Below are 21,619 nucleotides of genomic sequence, written 5' to 3'. Positions count from 1 at the left end.
GTTGGGCTTAGGTGGAAGCAACTCATATGAGTTGCATGGAAAGGGATGGGTGGAAATGAAGTGCAATTTCATACAGAATACAGCCTAGAACTATTTAAAAGCTGTGTTGATCATGTATCAGCAAACATCCCAATGCTTCCACCTTATAGTAGGCACCTACTATTGACTTTGTTCTTAACTGAGAGAGTGTAGTTTTTGTGAGACAAGACTTTATTCTGCTGTCAAACAAGTTTCATTCAGGCTTATAAGAATGCTTTCTGAATTCATAATTTTTGATGTTGTCTGGTAACACAAGAAAAAAATTGTGAATTGAGGGTACAATGCTAGTTGAAGACTTTAGAACCCAGACCCAGTAGGAGTTTCCAGTTGTAAGGAAAATAATAGTGATAGTTTTGAGATTGCATGTCAAAGGACTCTGGCTGCACTTGCTACTTGTTAATATTCATTACATGTTCTGGCTTTCTTCAAACTGCTGCTGAATTGACACATCTGTCTTCTTATTCCTGTGACATTGCCACAAATGCCATATGACAAACTACAGCTTCTTTCACTCTATCCCCTTTCAACTTTCCTAAGCCTTCTACACTGTATTGGGAGTACAGAGATTAGAAGATAAGCACTTTGCAAGTCTACAGATTCCATTAAGTTGAATTAAAAAAAAAAATACTTAGTCTCATATATTCAGCCTTGTCATCCAAACACTATAACCTCCAGTGACAGTATTCTCCCATCGCATGAGACATTAATTTAATCTTTCTGGTTACCTGAAATAATTGGCCAGACTTTTTTCCTTTTTCTTCATTAGTTGGTGGGTACCTTCCATACTTTCACTGTAGGCATAACTCATAGTTCACTTTGTATACGAGTGTTTTCTCGAAATAGCGAAAACGTTGGTGTATTACATAAAGAGCTGCATACAAAAGCAAAAAGCGATTGTTTGAGATGAAAATTAATCTACTTTGCTTATTTTCATTCACTTATGTCCTATGGTATTATATTTTGGGGTAACTCTTCCCATTCCAAAAGGATATTTTTGGCTCATAAACGTGTGATTCACGCAATAAGTGGTGTAAGTTCGCGACACCTGTTCACTAGTCTGGGTATTTTGACATTGGCCTCTCAGTATATATATTCTTTACTGTCATTTCTTGTTAACAATATCAGCTTATTCCCAAGAATTAGCAGCTTTCACTCAGTTAATACTCAGCAGAAATCCAATCTGTATTTGGATCGCACTTCCTTAACTCTTGTGCAGAAAGGTGTGCAGTATACTGCTGCATCCATTTTCAGTAAGGTGCCACAACAATTCAAAAATCTTAGCAGTAATCCATGCGCTTTCAAATTGAAACTGAAGTTTCCTCATGGGTCACTCCTTCTATTCTGTTGAGCAGTTCCTTGAAAAATCAAGCTATTGTCGATTGTGTTTACTTAAACTTATGAGTTGACTTTTTTTTGGGTTCATAAACATTTTGTTTTTTATCAGTTATTACTTTTATGTTGTAATTTCATGTGCTGACATGTTCCATGACCTTGGAGGTTTGCTCCTCAGTTTGGTCCTACGGTACTAGACTTGTAAATAAATAAGTAAATAAAAAAGTGCCAACAGTGAACAGAATAATAACAATGTTTGTCAGCTGTTTGTCAGGTCAGGGGTGCACTATACAAAGGAAGCAGCTACTCAGGTAGTAGAGTACGTGTGGAGTGCACATGGGGGTTTTTAAGGCTAGGCAGTAGTTTGAGGTAATCTCATGAACACTCACCAGTCAATACACATATAGGGGAATCAGACCACATTCAGAGTAAAGACAGGTTGACTGTAAAAATGTTATCATTAAATTGCCAAAGTATTCATAACAAAGTCCCAAATTTACTGCCCTCCAGAAAAGTTCTCAATCTCGAGTTATTCTTGGGGCTAAGAGCTGGTGAAAACCCAAAGTAAAAGGATCTGAGATATTTAGTGAGTCTTGGAATGTTTATCGGAAAGACAGATTGGGTGCTGTAGGAGGGGGAGTGGTCATTGTAGTCAACAAAAATATTATCTCTACTGTGGTTGAAATTGAGTGTAATAGTGAAGTTGTCTAGTTGTACATATCAGGTCTAGGTGAAACCAAGTTAATTGTTGGATATTTTTACCGACCACCCAACTCCACTGTGATAGTTCTAGAGTCATTCAAAGAAAGTCTATTGAGACCATGCAGTACTATTTATTTAGTTACTTAGTATTCTTGTATCTCATCATTATAAAAATGATATAGGATTTGTCATACATTGCCTTACATAGAAAATAGGACTGAAAAGATTTACAATTATATGTCCATAAATAAAATATTATTACATATAACATCAAGCCATATGTATAATGACATTCATAATATGCTAAATTAGAATGATAGATGAATACAATTTAATTTCAATGAGCATTTTGGGCCATTATGATGAAAGAAATAAGCTACTGTATATTGACTGCTGGTGATTGAAGTATTCCTTAATACTATAAAAACTCTTGCTAATTAGCATTTTTTTAAGTTCTTTTTTGAATATGTGGAATTTTGGTATGAAACTTCCTGGCAGATTAAAACTGTGTGCCCGACCGAGACTCGAACTCGGGACCTTTGCCTTTCGCGGACAAGTGCTCTACCAACTGAGCTACCGAAGCACGACTCACGGCCGGTACTCTCAGCTAGGAGAAGAGATACTGGCAGAAGTAAAGCTGAGAGTACCGGCCGTGAGTCGTGCTTCGGTAGCTCAGTTGGTAGAGCACTTGCCCGCGAAAGGCAAAGGTCCCGAGTTCGAGTCTCGGTCGGGCATACAGTTTTAATCTGCCAGGAAGTTTCATATCAGCGCACACTCCGGTGCAGAGTGAAAATATCATTCTGAATTTTGGTATACTTTAAATTTCCTTTGGTAGTGCACTAGTAGTTGGTGCTGACTTTAATTTACCGAGTATAGACTGGGATATGTATGGATTCACTGCAGGGGTACAGACAGACAGTCTTGTGAAGTACTTTTGAACATGTTTTCTGAAATCTGTCTTGAGCAGCTAGTTTGGCAGCCCACACACAATGGAAGTATCTTGGGCCTTGTAGTTACAAACAGGCTGCACCTTATTGATGTCATTAGTATAGGGATGAGGATAAGTGATCGTGATGTCATCATAGCGACAATGTTTACATAAGTTAATAAATTAGTCAAGAGTCTACTAGAGTGGTTCTGATAGCAGATAAGCAGTTGTTAGCATCTCACTTAGACAATCAGCTGCAATCATTTAATTCCAGAATGACGCCCATAGAGGAATTATGGGAAAAGTTTAAATAGGTTGTAAATCGTGATCTGGACAAGTATGTGACTAGTAAGTGGATGAAGGGTGTAAAGCCACACCGTGGTTTAATAAAAATTTTTTTGAAAATGCTGAGGAAGCAAAGGCTGTCCCACTCTTGGTTCAAAAGAGGATGCACAAATGACGACACACAAAGATTAGTAGAGATTCGTGCATCTGTGAAAAGATCTATGCATGAAGCGTACAACAGATACCACTATCATACATTGGTTAAAGATCTGGAGGAGAACCCGAAAAGATTCTGGTCCTATGTAAAATCCCTAAGCGGGTGTAGGGCTTCCATCCAGTCACTCATCGACCTCTCTGGTTTGGCAGTAGAAGATAGCAAAAGGAGGGTCGAAGTTTTAAGAAATCATTCCCACAGAGAATCATACAAACGTACCGCCATTTGACCACTGCACAGAGTCCCATATGGATGACATAGTAATAAGCATCCCTGGCATAGAGAAACAACTGAAAGAGTTGAAAACAAATAAGTCACCAGGTCCGCATGGAATCCCAATTTAGTTTTACAAGAGTACTCTATGTCATTGCCCCTTTACTTAGTTTGCATTTATCCAAATCTCTCAATCACCGCAAAGTGCCAAGCTACTGGAAAAAAGCACAGATGACTCCTGTATATAAGAAGGGTAAAAGAATGGACAAGCAAATTTACAGACCAATATCCTTAACATCAGTTTGCTGCAGAGTTGTTGACCATATTCTGAGTTTGAATATAATAAATTTCCTAGAGGCTGAAAAGCTCATGTCCACGAATTGGCACAGCTTTAGAAAGCATCGCTCATGCGAAACCCAGCTTGCTCTCTTCTCACATGATATACTACAAAGTATGGATGAAGAGCAACAGGCAGCTACCATATTTCTAGATTTCTGAAAAGCATTTAACATGATACCCCACTGCAGACTGTTAATGAAGGTTCTTGCATATGGAATAGTCTCCGAGATATGTGACTGGCTTGAAGACTTCTTAAGTAATAGAACGTAGTATATTGTCCTCGATGGTGAGTGTTCATTGGAGACAGGAGTAATACCAGGAGTGCTCCAGAGAAATGTGACAGGACCGTTGCTATTTTCTATATACATAAATGACCTGGCAGACAGGTTGGGCAGCAGTCTGCAGTTGCTCACTGGTGATGCTGTGGTATACAGGAAGGGGTCAAAGATAAGTGACTGTGGGTTAGTACAAGATAACAAAGACAAAATTTCTAGTAGGATTGATGAATGGCAGCTGGCTCTTAATGTAGAAAAATGTAAGTTAATGCAAATGAGTAGGAAAAACAAACCTGTAATGTTCAGATATGGCCTCATTAGTGCCCTACTTGACACAGTCACATTATTTAAATATCTGGGCATAACATTGCAATGCGATATGAAATGGAACAAGCCTGTGAGGATTGTGGTAGGGAAGGCAAATAGTCGACTTCCATTTATTGGGACAATTTTAGGAAAGTGTGGTTCATCTGTAAAGGAGATCTCCAATAGAAGGCTAGTGTGACCTATTCTTGAGTACTGCTTGAGTGTTTGGGATCAGCACCAGGTCAGATTGAAGGAAGACAGCAAAGCTATTCAGAGGCAAGCTGCTAAATTTGTAACTGGAAGGTTCGATCAGCTTGCAACTGTTATGGATGTGCTTCAGGAGTTCAAGTGGAAATCCCTGGAGGGATTCATTTCAAAGAACACTACTAAGAAAGTTTAGAGAACTGTAATTTGAAGCTGACTTCAGAACGATCCTACCGCTGCCAACATACATTTCACATAGGCACCACAAAGATAAGATACATGAAATTGGGGCTCTTATGGACACATATAGATAGTCATTTTTCCCTTGCTCTATCTGTGAGTGAAACAGGAAAGGAAGCAACCAGGTGTGGTGTCGTAAGGGATACCCTCTGCCACACACTGTACGGTGGCTTTCAGAGTATGAATGTAGATGTACAGAGATGTTGAGTCACAACATCTTCACCATATGATGAGTAGCAATTATCCTTTTCATTATATTGAACTCCTTTTTGAAGATACTTATCTGGAATGTAGCCTTGTCACGTGACAAGGGATTCTGGGTGACTTTTCTGACCTCTCCCATTCCTAAACCTCACCAGTCCTTCTCCTTCATACCTCTTCCTTTCCCTTCAACCCTTCTGCCAGAAGAGAGAGTCATTGCCTCTGAAATCTTGCAACTTTTAATACCTATATATTTGTGTTCTCCTGCTGGCGCTTGGTGAGTGGATTTTTTATCCATCCTATTACATTAAATTTTCAAAAGGTGATTATTTTCATTCCTAAATGAGGGAATAAAGAAATATATGACAAAATTTGACTAAAAAAAAAGTGTACTCCCCAATGGGGGCTCACATATCTTTTGTGAGGACATGCGTGGCCACCACAGGGCCCCAGACCTTGTAGCATTACTTCCCTTTCCTTGCTGCATGTCTATTCTTTGACTTTTCTTTTTTCCTCTCTGCATTTTCATTAGATAGTCTTCCTAGTGCCGATTCTGTAGCACATTATCATTTTCTTCCCTTCTGGCATTCTACATCTTTTCATTCTTAACTACGAGGGCTATCCACAAAGTACATTACGTTTTGGAATTAAAAATAAATAAAGTATTGGAAATTTTTTTATTATATACAGATGAAAGCCACACTTAAATACTACTTTTCTACATAGTTGCCATTTAAATTAAGGCACTTATCGTAGCGATGGACGAGCTTGGAAATTCCTTCGTCGTAAAATTTGGCCGCCTGCACCTTCAACCACGTGGTTACCTCTTCTTGAAGCTTTGCGTTGTCATCAAAACGCTGCATAGCCAACCACTTCTTCATTGCTGGGAATAACTGGGAGTCGCTCGGTGCCAGGCCGAGACTGTACGGCTGATGAGGAAACAACTCCCACTTAAAAGATTCGAGAACTTCACGAGTGGCATTTGCCGTGTGGGCCCGGGCGTTGTCATGAATCAGCAAGATCTTTGAGCCCAACTTTCCCCTGCGCTTGTTTTGTATTGCTCTTCTGAGGTTGTGCAGAGTTTGGCAATACCTTTGAGAGTTTATTGTAGTGCCTCTTTCCAGGAAATCCACAAAAATCACACCTTTTCTGACCCAAAAGACAGTCATTATGTGGTTGAAGGCACAGGCGGCCGAATTTTACGACGAAGGAATTTCCAAGCTCGTCCATCGCTACGATAAGTGCCTTAATTTAAATGGCAACTGTGTAGAAAAGTAGTATTTAAGTGTGGCTTTCATCTGTATACAATAAGAAAAAATTCCAATACTTTATTTATTTTTAATTCCAAAACGTAATGTACTTTATGGATAGCCCTCGTATATATTCCCCCTGTTGAGTTTAACTTGCTATTCCTTTTCCAAATTTTAAATAATTGTGAATGTTGCAAGGAAAGTCATCCAGTGTGGTGTATCTTCCACCTTTTGTACCTCTCTCTTTTTGCATTTGTCCTGTCTAGCAAAAGTGATGTGCCCAAGAAACCCAGCAGCCATTCCATTGTATGTGTTTGTGTATGTGGGGGAGAGGGGGTGAGAGGAGATCATCATGTTCCTGTGTGTTGGTAGCTTCCTGACCACACAAGGACTGCACTATTGGTGTCTGAGTTGGAAACTCCCTGTGCAAGCTAAGGAATTGTGCCCATCGTGGTCTGGGCATGGGGACTTCAGACAATGTTTGATGGCCAGGTAACCATTCTTGTTGCTGGGAGACATGCAAGGCAGGTGTCCCCATTTGGAGAAGATGGTATCATGGTGGAAGAGTCACTCGTGAAGTCAATTAAACTTACTTCCACTGGTGGCTGCAAGGGTCCAGCACTCTATTCAGATTGTAATGCAGAGAGATATGACCTCATGCTGTTTCCTCCCTAGCTGTGTTGAAGGCAGAGGGACAAGCCAGATGTCTGGGTGCAAAACACTTCACCTGTTACTTGGTATGTATTCGAATTGATGGGGATACTTTTACTTCAATGAAACCATTATTTTTTGTCAAAAACATTAAAGACAAATTTGAAGAAGTTGAGTCTCAGGGGGAAAATGCAAAATGGTTTGTTATTAGTTAAAACTTCCTTTAATGCCCAATATACAGTTCATCAGATTCGAGATCATGTAGGTGAAATACCTGTAACCATGTCCCTGCATAAAATTTTAACATGGTCCAAGGAATTTTCTTTCAGATAGATTTTACACTCCAAAACGATGAGGAGCTGCAGGCTAACCTCCAGCAGCAAAGCGTACATCAGATGCGTACGAAAAGGACCCAAGGATAATTGCACTGATACAAGCACATTTATCTTAGCCTTTGAAGGGAACGTCCTCCTGAAGAAAGTTAAGGTCATAGTATACAGCTGTTATGTGAAATTGTATGTCCCACCACCTATGAGGTGCTTCAGATGTTTACACTTTGGGTATATATGTATCATTTTGCTGCATGGCAGATCCAGAATGCAGCAACTGTGGACCATCACTCCAGGAAGGTAGTCCTTGTGAGCGTACACCTTAATGAGTCAACTGCGCAGAACGTCACTCCCCTTGTTCGCCAGTGTGCACAGTTTTCAAGAAAGAACAGAAGATCCAGTAATACCTGTTACATACTAAGGCATGGAAGAAATATGAACACTTGCATTGTGTGGATGTGACAGCCATTACACTAAAATCATGACCATTGCCACCCCTCCCTCCCCTACCTCTACCTTCCCCAAATCAGATCTCCCACCACTGTCCCCTCCCATGGTTTCTACAGTACTTTCTTTGGGAAGCACTTCCTGCACCCAGCTGCAGAAAAGTTTTCCTTCTTCAGTGTCTAACATTGACAGGTCTCCTTCTTGGGATCCCTCTATCTGGAAACCTCCGGACCAGAGGTCCAGACCGAGCGAGGTGGCGCAGTGGTTAGACACTGGACTTGCATTCGGGAGGACGACGGTTCAATCACGCGTCCGGCCAATCTGATTTAGGTTTTCCGTGATTTCCCTAAATCACTCCAGGCAAATGCCGGGATGGTTCCTTTCAAAGGGCATGGCCGACTTCCATCCGCGTCCTTCCCTAATCCGATGAGACCGATGACCTCGCTGTCTGGTCTCCTTCCCCAAACAACCCAACCCCAACCCATAACAAACCAAACCAGCGGTCCGATACCAAACAGTGGCTGAAGGAGCCACGGCCTGTGGGCACCAGCACTGTCCGCTCTTCAATTGTCCCTACACTCAGTGCAGATAGCTCCTTGAAAGAACCCTGCCCACCAAAGGTTATGAAGGAAGAAGAAGAAGAAGAAGAAGAAGAAGAAGAAGAAGAAGAGGGAACAAGGCTCCTCTGGTGGTCCCAGAAGCACCGGATCCCCACACACAGTGGAATTCTGCACCAATGTTTATGGACGTGGTTCTGTGCCCACTGGTGACAGGCAGTGATACTGCTGCATGATCAGTCCTCCTGTCCCCTTCACGCCTACCCTGGCCACCAGTCACGTGATCAGTCAGTGGAAGTTTAATGGGTTCTACAGTCACCTGCTGGAAATGCACCACCTTATTTCCTCTACTTCTCTACTTTGTGATTTGCATTTGCTCTCCAAGAAACACACTTCCCTGATGACCAGTCTCCAATGCTCTGCGGTTATCGCACATTCTGTTGGAACCGTGCTGGCCCTGAGAGGGCATCTGGAGGGGTCTGTGCTTTGTCAGTGAATGAATTCCCTTTGTACCTTGTTGGAGGCAATAGTGGTGCAGGTGCAAGCAGCATCAGCAATTACCATTTGCAATGTTTACCTACCTCCAGCAGGCCAGTTACTTATGTTGAATTGGCCACATTTTAATCCAATAGTTTCCCACCTGCCTTCCCCTCCTCTCCTCCTGCTTGGGGACTTCAGTGAACACCAACCGTTGTTGGGGAGTACCACTTTGTATGATAGGGGCTTTCTAATTGACCAGCATCTCACAGACCATGACCTGTGTCTCCTCAATAATGGTTTTCCTACCCACTTCAGTGCCACCTGTGGCACTGTTTGAGCTATCACTCTCTCTCTTCCCCTAATCTTGTGGTTCTGCTACATTGCTCACAACTACTTTTGTGACAGTGACCACTTTTAGGTGATCCTGTTGTTTCCTTGCCACTGTCAGGTGGACCAAATACCCTGTTGGGCACTTCACAGAGACGACTGGCCTTTGCATGTCTCTGCTGTTAACATTCGTCACCTCTCTGTGGGCTCATATTGATGAAGTTTTGCAAGGCATCTCAAATTCAATCATCCATGTCCCTGGAACTACTATTCCCCTTTCTACAGCTCCCCCCCCCCTCTGCCCCCCCAAATATCAAATGGTGCCATGGTGGGCTAAAGACATTACAATAGCTATTCATGATAGCTGATGAGTCCTTCAATGATTCAAACGACATCCTTTGCAGGCCAATATTATCACTTTTAAGCGACTTAGTGCTAAGGCTCACTGTCTAATCAAACGCGTTAAGAAGGAATGTTGAGAGTGCTGTCTTGCCTCCTTGGGGACATGTGTCTCATCATCTCAGGTGTGGGCCAAGCTCTGTGGTCTTATGAGCTGCCAACTTCAACAGCTGTTCCAGGTCTTGTCCTACAGGGTCATCTTTCTACCAGTTCATCAATTCTTGTAGAACACATTGCGACACACTTTGCTACATCAGTGTCCTCTTCCTATCTGGATACCTTTCTACTGCAGAAGCGACAGGTCAAAGACATCCCCTTGTACAACACTCCTCACCAAGCTGAACCCTATAGTGAGCTCTTCACTGTTTGGAATTACTTAAGGCTCTTGACTCGGCCCACAACATAACCTCAGGCTCTGATTCAATTCACAATCAGATGATCCAACACCTGAATGTTCCTCAAAGGAAGCATCTCGTCAGGGTCTTCAGCCATCTTTGCCTCCAAAGCATCCTCCCCTCACAATGGTGAGATGGCATTGCTGTTGATTACTACCTCATATATGGGTTCACAGAATATAATGAAAATGAGGCACAATATCACTGTGCCACAACAAATAACTTGCCTTTTCTGGGTGATTTCAGTTTTTTCTGCTGCAGCTTGTGTTTTCCTAAGAATGAATGGTAAATAGACTACGTGCAGTGTGTGTATAATTGAGAAAGCTGTATTAGAAGTTGTAACATAATTCACATCACTCGATCTTCAAAAGCTTTCACACACTATTGCGTTCAAATAATACTATATTTAGTTCTAGTTTTGTTCATTCTCTGTTCAGACTTGTACTGTGTCTAATCATTTTGTTGCTGAAAGAACGGTGACCTCTAATTGCCTTCGTTCTTTGTATGTACTATGCAGTCATGTAGCTAGAAATTATATTGGTTGTTTGGCACAGTTTAATGACTTATGCTAGATGGTATTACTTCACCGGTACTACCAATGATGGTCTGCATCATAGTGGATATTAAATTGGTTTGAAGATAGATGAACACCTGAGATTAGTTACCAAATAAAAAATACATTTGAGATGTTTTAAGATTAATTTTAGTATCAACTGTTGTTGTTCCTTGGATACTGTGTCAAAAATAATTAAATTTTGAAAGTTATGATTGTATGATTTTAATGTACATTCTTTTCGTGATTTTCAGATGAACGAACGCCAGCATTGCTGGAGTCGAAACAAAAGTGTGACGAACTGGAAGCATTGTGTGAGGCTCAAAACCTGGAGGTATGCCACTATTAACATTTTTGTAATCAACAACCCACAGACTGATATTTAATGGCATAGCTATCTGCACCCTATATCCTTTTCAAAACACTTACTGCATTCAAGCACTGGCTTCCTTCCATAATTCCCTCACCTTAGATCACCCCTTGCCCCCCCTCACACCCTCCACCCCCCTCCACCCACCCCCCACACACAATTTGGTGTTTATTACCAAACTGTCTGTTACTTGACACCTCCTGTGAACCTTTCTCTTTCTTTAGTCAAGATGTGTCATCAAGTTACTTTCTCCCCATTTTGATACTGTTGGGAGATGAAGAAGCTTGCACAGGATAGAGTAGCATGGAGAGCTGCATCAAACCAGTCTCAGGACTGAAGACTACAACAACAACAACAACAACAACAACAACCTCTTTATTAATTATGTGACCTATCCACCTGTTTTTCAGCATTATTCTGCACCACTACAGTTCAGAAGCTTGTATTTTCTTCTCATCTGTACTGTTTATCATCCACACTGTCAGAAAATGCTTCCTAGCATTTAAATTTATATTCAGTGTTAACATTTTCTCTGCTTTACAACAAAAAATTTAAAAATATATTTCTCCTGTAGACAGGGAACAGTTGGGGATGCTCGTACTCTGCAGGGTTTTTGTATGTTATTTGCAGGTGTTAACTTGGTTGTACCAGCTGGAGATTTGTGTTCATAATAATTTATTGCATTAATGGTCCTTTAAGGCCAGCAGCAGAAAGACAGAAGAAATAACCACACTGTAAAAGGAAAAAACCAGCACACTGCATAAATTATAAAAGAACACTTTAAAAAATGCACAGCAAAAATGAGGTCAATCAATGACAACAAAGGAGACATGTACTGCAGATGATAATTAATCATTGCTGGTCTCTGGCTTTGTCTTCCACCTCTACCAGCTGCACTTGTTTAAGGATTTAACACCTGATCCTCCAATTGCTTTCCCTTGGGAATTCTCTGTTACTAACAGAAATTAACGCAATACAACATAACATTTCATTGGATATTTTGGTAGCGCATGGGCTACTGTGTGGAAGGAGTTGGGTGGGAGAAGAGATTTGTGGGGGAAGTGAGGCCTGTGTCCTCCTCAAGAAGCAAGAGGCACATTGGGAACAACATTGCATTCACAATGCTTACTACACTGCTACATTGCTATGGCACGCTATAAAATTGTTCAGTTAAGGCTGACAACAGCAGGAAACCATCTGTACTGTTCTGGAGTTATCAGAATTCCACTGACACCCCTGCTCCCTGAGAAGTTGTAAGTTGTGTGTAAGCATTATCAACTGCAATAGTTAATGTAGACAGAATATGTATAAGTTGTTGGTGTGGTCACTAGTCTGAAGACTGGTTTGATACAGCTGTTCACGCTAGTCGTTCTACATCTTTGCATAATTACTGCAACCTACATTCAGTTTGAACCCACTTACTGTAGACAAGCATTGTATCTATGATTCTGCAGCTCTTCATTAGTTGTCTGATCTACACATGTAATTTTCCATCATTCTTCTGTAGCACCACACTTCAAAACCTTCCATTCTGTTCTTGTTTGAACTGTTCATTGCCCAAGTTTCATTTCTGTACAAGGCACACTACAGATGAATACCATCAAGAAAGACTTCCTAACACTTAAATTTATATTTAGTGTTAACACGTTTCTCATTTTCAGTAACATTCTTTTTTTCTATTGGCAGTCTGCATTTAATTTACTGTCTGCTTCAATCATTGTCAGTTATTTTGCTGCCCAAATAGTAAAACTCCACTATTACTTATAGTGTGTTATTTCCTAATTTCAGTCCCGTGGCACTGCCTGATTTAATTTGATTATGTTCTGTTACTCTTAATTTACTTTTGTTGGTGTTCAGCTTATAGCCTCTTTCTGACACACTGTCTACACCATTCATCTGGTCTTCGAAGTTCTTTGTGATCTCTGCCAGAATTACAGCCAGTTTGGCAAACTTCAGTGTTTTATTTCTTTCCCTGAATTTTAATTCCCTTTTAATTTGCTCTTTGGTTTCCCTTACTGCTTCCTCAATATAAATATTGAATAACATCAGGGATAAGGCCGGTATTACACTATCAAATTTCTTTGTCAAATATCTTTGTCCAATGTCTTTGTCAATGATATTTGATGGTTTAATAGGGGACTTTGTCAAATGTCGTCCAACATTTGATCAAATCTAGGGCCTCGCTGTAGATTTGATCAAAGAAGTCGCTTGTCTTCTGTTCACTGCAATGTGACATGTTACTGCATGGCGCGCTAGCATCGCTGCATTCTGTCTTCTGTAGTGTTTTTATAAATATTGCGGGTAAATACAATTGGTGTGTGCCGACAACTACAAAATTAATAGAGATGTATGAAGCTGATGAGGCGCTTTACAACGTGAGGCACGCAGAATACAAAAATAGATTATGAAGATCGGAGACCTAACCTAACCTAACCTAACCCAACCCAACCCAACCCAACCCTCTCCTGTAGCAAGGAATCGGAGAGTTACAGTGAGCCTGTCTTCTGCAGATGTAGCAGTTATTAAGTGAATATTGTGCTTTGTGATATGAGGATACACTTAATTGAGCATATACAGAAATGTATGCTCATCCATTCTTAAGTAATTTGATCAAATCTTTGACAAAGAAATTTGATAGTGTAATGCCGGCCTAAGCTATAAATCTGCACATGTTAATTAATGACTTCTGTGCTTCCATTTCTGTTTCAAAAATATCTGACATACTTAAATAATTCATAATGATTTATAAAGTTTTTGTGCTGTCAGTAGATGATTTAGTTAATTATAAATGAAGAATGCATATGCATGATGGTGGAAACCCAGCTGCTTCTAGAAGTTTTTGTGATAAATTTGACTTGTACATCTTTTAACATTTTGTGCATTTAAATACTTATTCTTACTTTGTATCTCAAGTTATAAGTAAAGTTGTAGATTTCTACATTATTGAATGATGGATTGATCTACAGGTCAGAGTAGGGCAAGATTTTCCTTTAGGACAGTTTTTAAAAAAGCATTGTAGTGTGCAGATAAATTCTCAGACTGTGAACTGCTTTACTTTCATTGCAGCTGTGGGAGCTGTCATCACACAGAACATTTTGACTATAGAAACACTTTCTAGGGGGAAGAAAGAAGTAAAGTAGTCATACAACCAACCAGTCAATTTAAAACCAAGTAAAATGATGTAATGGTAATATACTGTGCACTTAAATGTGATGTAAAAAATTGAAATCTCAGTCCCACTGTTCTGGTATAGAGCTACCTTGATTTTTACAACTCATTTCAAGTAAGAGCTGAAGAGATGTCCTCAAATAAATAAACTTGAGCTGTTTGTGTTCTGTTACAAGACAAACAATAATTGTAGCAGATAGTTTAAAGTATGCAGCAATACTATAGCATTTGTTGCAGTAGGTAGTATATCCTGTAATCTCCTTTCATAATAAGTTGAAAAGAATATGGGGCTATAGTTGTCACAGTCTGGACCCTCAGAGAGAATTGATGACAGGCTGAACATTTGAAATACTTGTACTTAATTGTTTATGTAGAGTGTGAAGTTCATTATGTGCAAGATTGAATCCTGATACTCCTAACTGCATATTGTCAGTGATCCCACAGTACGTTCATACTCTTCCTCCGTGATAGTATTCCACCAGCTGCCAATCCAATATTGAAAGTTCCCTCTAAGAGAAATGACTGTTGTTGTGCATGAATACTAGTAACTTGTCTGATAAATGTCACAGATTTTTATGTATAAGCAACTGATGAATTTTCAAGCACTCCTTTCAATCTCTGCTGAACATGATTTGTCTAAAAAAACATTATGAAGAGCAATGTTAAGCTAACACATGGATTCTGAGTTCTTGTAGAATTAATGATGAAGATTGTAAAAAATAATTGTTTTTATGACAGGAGCACTATCGAATTTTTGTTGTTGAACAGATGTATTTAGAAATTTCTAATTGTAATTACAGATCTGTATCACTTCTTCAAATTTTTATTTTTTAAAATTATTTTAGCTGTGTGGCCTACAGCATGGACCTGTTTTCCAAATAATAACTTGTCAACAGTTCTTAGATTGATTTCATCCAGAATTGCTTTTCTTTATAAAACTGCTGTTTGACATTACTGACAAAATACTGACACAAATAAATTTTAAAAAATGTATTGCTATTTTCTGTGTAATTTAAAAAAGGAGAAAGTGAGATTAGGGTTTACCATCCCGTCAACAGTGAGGTCATTAGAGATGGAGCGCAAGCTTTGGCTGTTTCAAAGATGGAGAAGGAAATTGGCCCTGACCTTTCAAAGGAACTGTGCCAGCATTTTTCTGGAGTTATTCTAGGTTTCTTAGGCATTGCAGAGATACTTGATATCATGTAGTAGATCATAAAAGCTTATTACTGAATCCAAGTGTTATGGTAGCGACCGCTTATCAGTTGAGGAGTTCAAATCTTCATCTCCATAACATAAAGCAGAGCGCCAGATTAAAAAGACATAACCACAAAAATGAAACCGAAGTTAGGATTGCGGAGTATTTATATGTTTGTCAGTGTTGTTGTTATTGTTGTTGTTGTTGTTGTTGTCGTCGTCGTCGTCGTCGTTGTCGTCGTCGTCGTCGTCGTCTGTGATCCAAAGAGTAATTTTATGAAACTATCCATGCTACCAACACTAACCTACATTACAGTATTTTGCTTCCATGTAAGGTTAAACGCAACACAAATACCTTCACAAGCGACTTCATAGTGTTTAAATTTGTATATGATGTTACATTTTAACTTTTTTCTCCTTTTCTGACAGCTTGACATTCTGAAGTTTATAATCTGTTTACCTCTGCCATTGTCAGCTACTTTGCTGATCAAATAGGAAATCTTGCCTACTACTTTTACGAGTAGTGTCTCATTTACTAATAGAATTTTGTCAGTATTACCTGCCTTGATTTGTCTTTTCTTTATTACCCATATTTTACTTTTATTTATGTTCATCTTATAACTTTTTTTTTCAAGCCACTATCCATTCTCTCCAAGTGCTGTTCCAAGTACTTTGGCATCTCTGACAGCATTGCAATTGGGAATCCTCAAAAGTTTTTATTTCTTCTTCCTGAGACTTAACTCAGTTTCCAAATTTTTCCTCAGTTTTTATTTACCACTTGTTTTATGTACAGACTGAATGATGTAGAGCAAATCGGTCTAATCCCATTGTCAATTACTACCTCCCTTTCATGTGCTCCAACTCTCATAACTTCAGTCTAATTACTGTACAAGGTTTAGATTAAGTTTGCACTTCCTGTATGTAATGCCTGCTACTTCATCGACATGTCTTTGATAGGTAATTCATGTTAGTGTTTGACAACCATGATTTAGTAAACTGATGATTTGGTAATACACTTGTCAGCATCTGTCATTTTTTTTATATTGGGCTTATTAAATTCTTGAAGTCTTGAGGGTACGTTGACTGTCTCATATATTTGTTTTTGTTTGGTTGTGGTTGGCTATCCCAAGAATCTTAATAATTATAAGGGAATGTTGTCCAGGTGACTTCAACTTAATACCAAACGACCTGTGTCAAATTCTTCTCAGAATATCACATTACCCCGTCTCATCTTCATCCACTTTCACACTTCTTTCCATAATATTTGTTTAAGTTTATTTCTATTGTAAAGTACTTCTATATATTTCTTCCACCTTTCAGCCTTCCTGTGTTTGCTTAGCCATCTGAGCTCTTCGCTTTTCTCCATTTCCAAGGAAGACCGGGGCTAAGATGTGAATACTAACAATCCATTAGTTTAATAAATTGTGATTGCAAAATATTAACACAAAATATTTACAGTAGAATGGAAAGACTAGTACATGCCCTTACCTTAGGGATGACTAGTTTGGGTTCTGGAGAAATGTAGAAAAACACAAGGCAATACTGACCTTACAACTTACAGTGTTTTAGATGAAGAAAGGCAAACCTAAATTTATAGCATCTGTATTTTAGAGAAATCTTTTTACAATTTTACTAGAATAGACTTTTTAAAATTCTGGAGCAAGCGGGAATTAAGCACAGGAAGTGAAAGGTTATACAGTATATACAGAAACCAGACTGCAGTTAGTAGTGTAGACGGACATGAAAGGGAGGCAGTGGTTGAGAAGGGAGTGAGACAGGGCTTCAGCCTATTCCTGGTGTTATTTAATCTGTACATTGACAGGTAGTGAAAGAACCCAGGAAAAATTAGGAAAGGAAATTAAAGATAGGGAGAAGAAATAAAAACTTTGAGCTTTGCCAGTGACATTGTAATTGTGGCAGAGAAGGCAAAGGACAAAGGAGATCAGTTGATCAAAATGGATACTGTATTGAAAGAGGTGATAAGATGTAAAGTAAAACAAGATGTAAAGTAAAACTAAATTAATGGTATTGAGTAAAAATAAATCAGGCACTACTGAGGGAATTAAATAGGGAAATGAGATACAAAAAATAATAGGTGAGTTTTTCTGTTTGGGCAGCAAAAAACTGGCAATGACTGAAGCGGACAGGAAATAAAATAGAGACTGTCAATTGTGAGAAAAATGTTTCTGAAAAAGAAATTTTTTAACATTGATTATAAATATAAGTGTTTTCTGAAGGTTTTGGTCTGGAATTATGCTTTGTAAGGGAGTGAAATGTGGGTGATAAAGAGTTCAGACTAGCAGAAATGTGGTACTGCAGAAGAATGCAGAATATTCGATGCTTTGAACAGATAACAAATGAAGACTCAAATCAGGGGAAAAATTTATGGCGCAAATTGACTAGAAGGAGGAATCATTTGATACACCTCCTGAGACATTGAAGAATTATCACTCTGGTAACGGAGGGATGTGTGTGGGGAAGAGGGGAGGGTGGGGGTACTTGTCTACAGTAAGTTTATATGAATGTAGGTTGCAGATGTTATGCAGACATTTGGATAGGATACCCTAGCATGAAGAGCTGCAGAAATTGTTTCTTTACTAAAGACTACAACAACAACTAGTGCAACTACTTTTCAAGCAAGACCGTAAACAGAACTAATCTTGACACTGCTACAGATGATTAGATCACTCTAATATCTAAAAAAAAGTGCAGTATTATCAAGTTCTAACCTAATTTTTTACTCGCTTCCCTGTAATAAGGTATTAAGTTCTAAGTTTGATTTTTTTAGTCTCTCTCTCTCTCTCTCTCTCTCTCTCTCTCTCTCTCTCTCTCTCTCTGTGTGTGTGTGTGTGTGTGTGTGTGGGGGGGGGGGGGGGGGCTGTTAGCGTAGTTCTTCATCTAGTGGAGGTAATCCTTGCCCTTAACTTAAGTAGCTGATTTTAAATGTGAGAACAACATTACAGTCATGTCCATATATTATGTACAGGGGCTGTCCTTCTGCCTAATCCTTTGGGAAAGACAAGTATTGTTAGAATAAACATGAAGAATCATTTCAATGGTCTGAATTCACGCATTACTCAAGAGAAAATTACCTGTGTCTAAAATAGGGTTGTGGTCGGGTGACTAGTGGCATCCCTCGTGCTCCGGGTGTGTTCCAGACCCCTCTGTTGTGTTCGGAAAATTTGTAGGAGGGTATAGTTCTCTTGAATGCTGAGAACTCCAGTAATGAGCTGTATATGAATGTAATGTTAGCACTTAATGCCTTGTTCATTGCTGACAAAATGATTTGAGAGACAGCACTAGCTTTCAGTGGTGCAAAGAATGGGATGGAAATTGGACACATACTTGGAAACCACAGAAAATCATGATCTGGGTACTCAGACATGTATTTGGACAACCATGCTCCTGAGTGCCAGTCCAGTAACTGTAAGTAAATTCCAGGAAAGCCCCGTATTGTTTGCATGTGGACAATGGCACTCTTAATAATTCCTCTGTTCCTTCATGTGTGAACATTCCCCTTAAATGGGTATTACCTCTTGGTGCTTGTGCTCACTGTTTGTATGGACAGTGCTTTCTTCTAGTAGGTTCTACACAAGACTGTTCATTATATTCATCTTAACTTGGATGCAAATTGCATCATGACTATCATTAATTAATGAAGGCTATATCTGCACACTCTCTCTCTCTCTCACTCACTCACTCTATCTATCTATCTATCACACACACACACACACACACACACACACACACACAGAGAGAGAGAGAGAGAGAGAGAGAGAGAGAGAGAGAGAGCATGAGCATTCGTGTTAGAAAGATGTTGAAGTATACACTAGCTATTAATACTGCAACATCAGGGAAAGATAGAAAGTTATGAAATTTTACATAATGTGTGTATACAGTAGAGTAGGAAGAATATGTGACATAAGTTGTAGGTGATTTATGAGTGTATAAGAAGCGAACTTTAGTACACAGAGCTACGGCCTCTGGCTCCAACAATGGCTGTAACCCTGCTGAGTATGGAGTCAAACTGAACTTTGATGCCAGATGTGGTACGTCATTCTATGCTGCTTTAGCTCTGTACCAGAGTTTATGAATCATAGTAGCAGGTGTGTGGTGGCATGCCAGTCTCTTGGCTACCCATACCCAGAAGTTGGTGAGAGATCTGAAGAACTTGTTGGCCAGCACAGCATTCGAACACCCACTGTACTGAGCAGGTCAGTACAGCATAGATACCACATGGCCTTGCATTACATTATTGAAAGCTCTCAGAGACCTTGAAGACTGGAGACAGCTACTGGCCTCAAAACATGTAAGAAATGTAATGTACTTGCTGTCCAACTGCTAAGCAAACTAGAGGTGATTGTGTTTTGTATCCAGTAGCACACACCAGATGCTGGGCACATATGATGATGAATACTGCAGTCTGGCAATGTTTGTTTTCCTTGGAACCTCCACACACTGATAAATCCATAATGATGGGGTTCACAGAACCAGGACTCATACAAAAAGATAACATGGTGCCACAACTGTGTCAAGCCATGGATGCCATCTATAACTGTTACCCCCTCCCCTTCCCTGAATATACGCACACATCTCTCAATTATAAAATTGTTTGATGCCACATTCTTGTAGTCTTTTTAGAGTGTACCAATGAGTTTTTCCTCCCCAATTCAGTTCAGCATCTCTGTATTAGATACCTCATCAACCTATCTAATTCTGTAGCTTCTGGTCTCTTTTTCTCTGTATTGTTTATCATCTACATTTCAAGTTCCACATGAGGCCACACTCCAGACACTTTCATAAAAGACTTCATAACTCTTGGATTTTTATTAGATGTTAACACATTTCCCTTTTTCAGAAAAGTGTTTCACACTATTTCCAGTTGGCATTTTTATGTCCCATTTACTTCTGTTGTCATCAGTTATTTTGCTGCTCAAACAGCAGAACTAATCTGTTACTCTCAGCATCTCATTTATTAATCTAATCCCCTCAGTGTCACATGACTGAATTCAACTGTGCATAATAACCCTCTTTTACTTTTATTTTTGTTCATCTTATAACCTCTTTTCAAATCACTATCCATTCCAGATGAAACTATATTGTTCTAGAGACCTTTTCAAGTCTCAAACATCTATGATGTTTACATGCAGACTGAAGTGATGAATGAAAATTTGTACCAAAGCTGGGATTTGAACCCAAGTCTCCTGCTCATTAGTGAGATGCCATAACCAGTACACACATCTGCCTAGTGAACAGGAGACCCAAGTCTGAACTTCAGCTTTAGTACAAATTTTCATTTGTGTCTTAGTCCGCATATATACATCATAGATGTCTGAGACTTGAAATGGTCTCTGGAACCATTTGATTAAAACACCTATGCCTGGGTTTCTGGCAGGATCCCCTGTTTTGTTTGATTCTGGGGTGCTATTTCAATATAGTTGAGACCCACTGCAATGCTGTTTGAGTTTAGGGGGAATACCAAGTGGGCTGAGGCATGAATGGGAATTTGGATGTGTGAGGGAGGAATACCAGGGTAGTCCACGCAGTTGTACAAAGCCGCTGTGCCAGGCTGGTGTAACGGTCAGCACACTGCCTAGTGAGCAGGAGACCCGTGTTCAAATCCTGCCCTTGGTACAAAGTTTCATTTGTCACTTCAGTCTGCATATACACACTAAGCATTCCATTCAACTGGCCTTCCAAACTCTTGTTGTCTTTGACAGAATTACCAAGTCCTTATACTTTTTCTCCATGAACTTTAATTCCCTTTTGACATTTCTTCTTAATTTCTTTTACTGCTTACTGTGTGTAGAGATTGAATAATATGAGGATAGACGCTGATCCTGACTCACTCCTTACTCAACTACTGCTTGCCTTTCATGCCCTTCAGTGGTAAGACTTGCACTTCAGTTTCTATTCAACTTGTAGACAACCTTTTCCCCCCTGTGTTTTATCCCTGGTAACTTCACAATTCCAAGGAGTCAGCAATACGGACTTCGCATCCGTCTGCGTAGCCGATTGGTGAGCACGTCTGATTTTCACAGGTTGCACCTTCAGTTAGGTGTTCGATTCTCGGTACTGTTAGGAATTTCTCTTTGTTGGGAGTACTGGGATGAAGCTACGGTCAGTCAACAGTAGCGCGTGGTCCCCTGAGACCGATCGGCGCGTTAAAATTCTTTTGCGACTCTGTTCACTTCACTCGCATGTCTGCCCTACCTTGGGGT

At 39.7% G+C, this 21,619-nt stretch overlaps 1 protein-coding gene and 1 non-coding gene across 4 annotated transcripts in view; both read left to right on the top strand.

Annotated features, from left to right (window-relative positions):
- The window catches only part of LOC126162040 (thyroid receptor-interacting protein 11-like), a 442,937-nt gene that overhangs the window by 36,106 nt on the left and 385,212 nt on the right, over nt 1-21,619 (top strand). For all 3 annotated transcript variants that reach the window (XM_049918272.1, XM_049918270.1, XM_049918271.1), the window contains exon 2: nt 10,921-11,000. In XM_049918272.1, the coding sequence (XP_049774229.1) occupies nt 10,921-11,000 (80 nt within the window). The remainder of the gene's footprint in view (nt 1-10,920; nt 11,001-21,619) is intronic.
- Nucleotides 2,734-2,808, top strand: Trnas-cga (transfer RNA serine (anticodon CGA)). Its single transcript has one exon. It is a non-coding gene; the product is annotated as a tRNA-Ser (tRNA).

This window comes from Schistocerca cancellata, chromosome 2 (assembly GCF_023864275.1).
Source record: "Schistocerca cancellata isolate TAMUIC-IGC-003103 chromosome 2, iqSchCanc2.1, whole genome shotgun sequence".
NCBI classification, from domain to species: domain Eukaryota; kingdom Metazoa; phylum Arthropoda; class Insecta; order Orthoptera; family Acrididae; genus Schistocerca; species Schistocerca cancellata.
The sequence above is the reverse complement of the archived record's forward strand: the minus strand, read 5'-3'. Positions and strand labels throughout refer to the sequence as shown.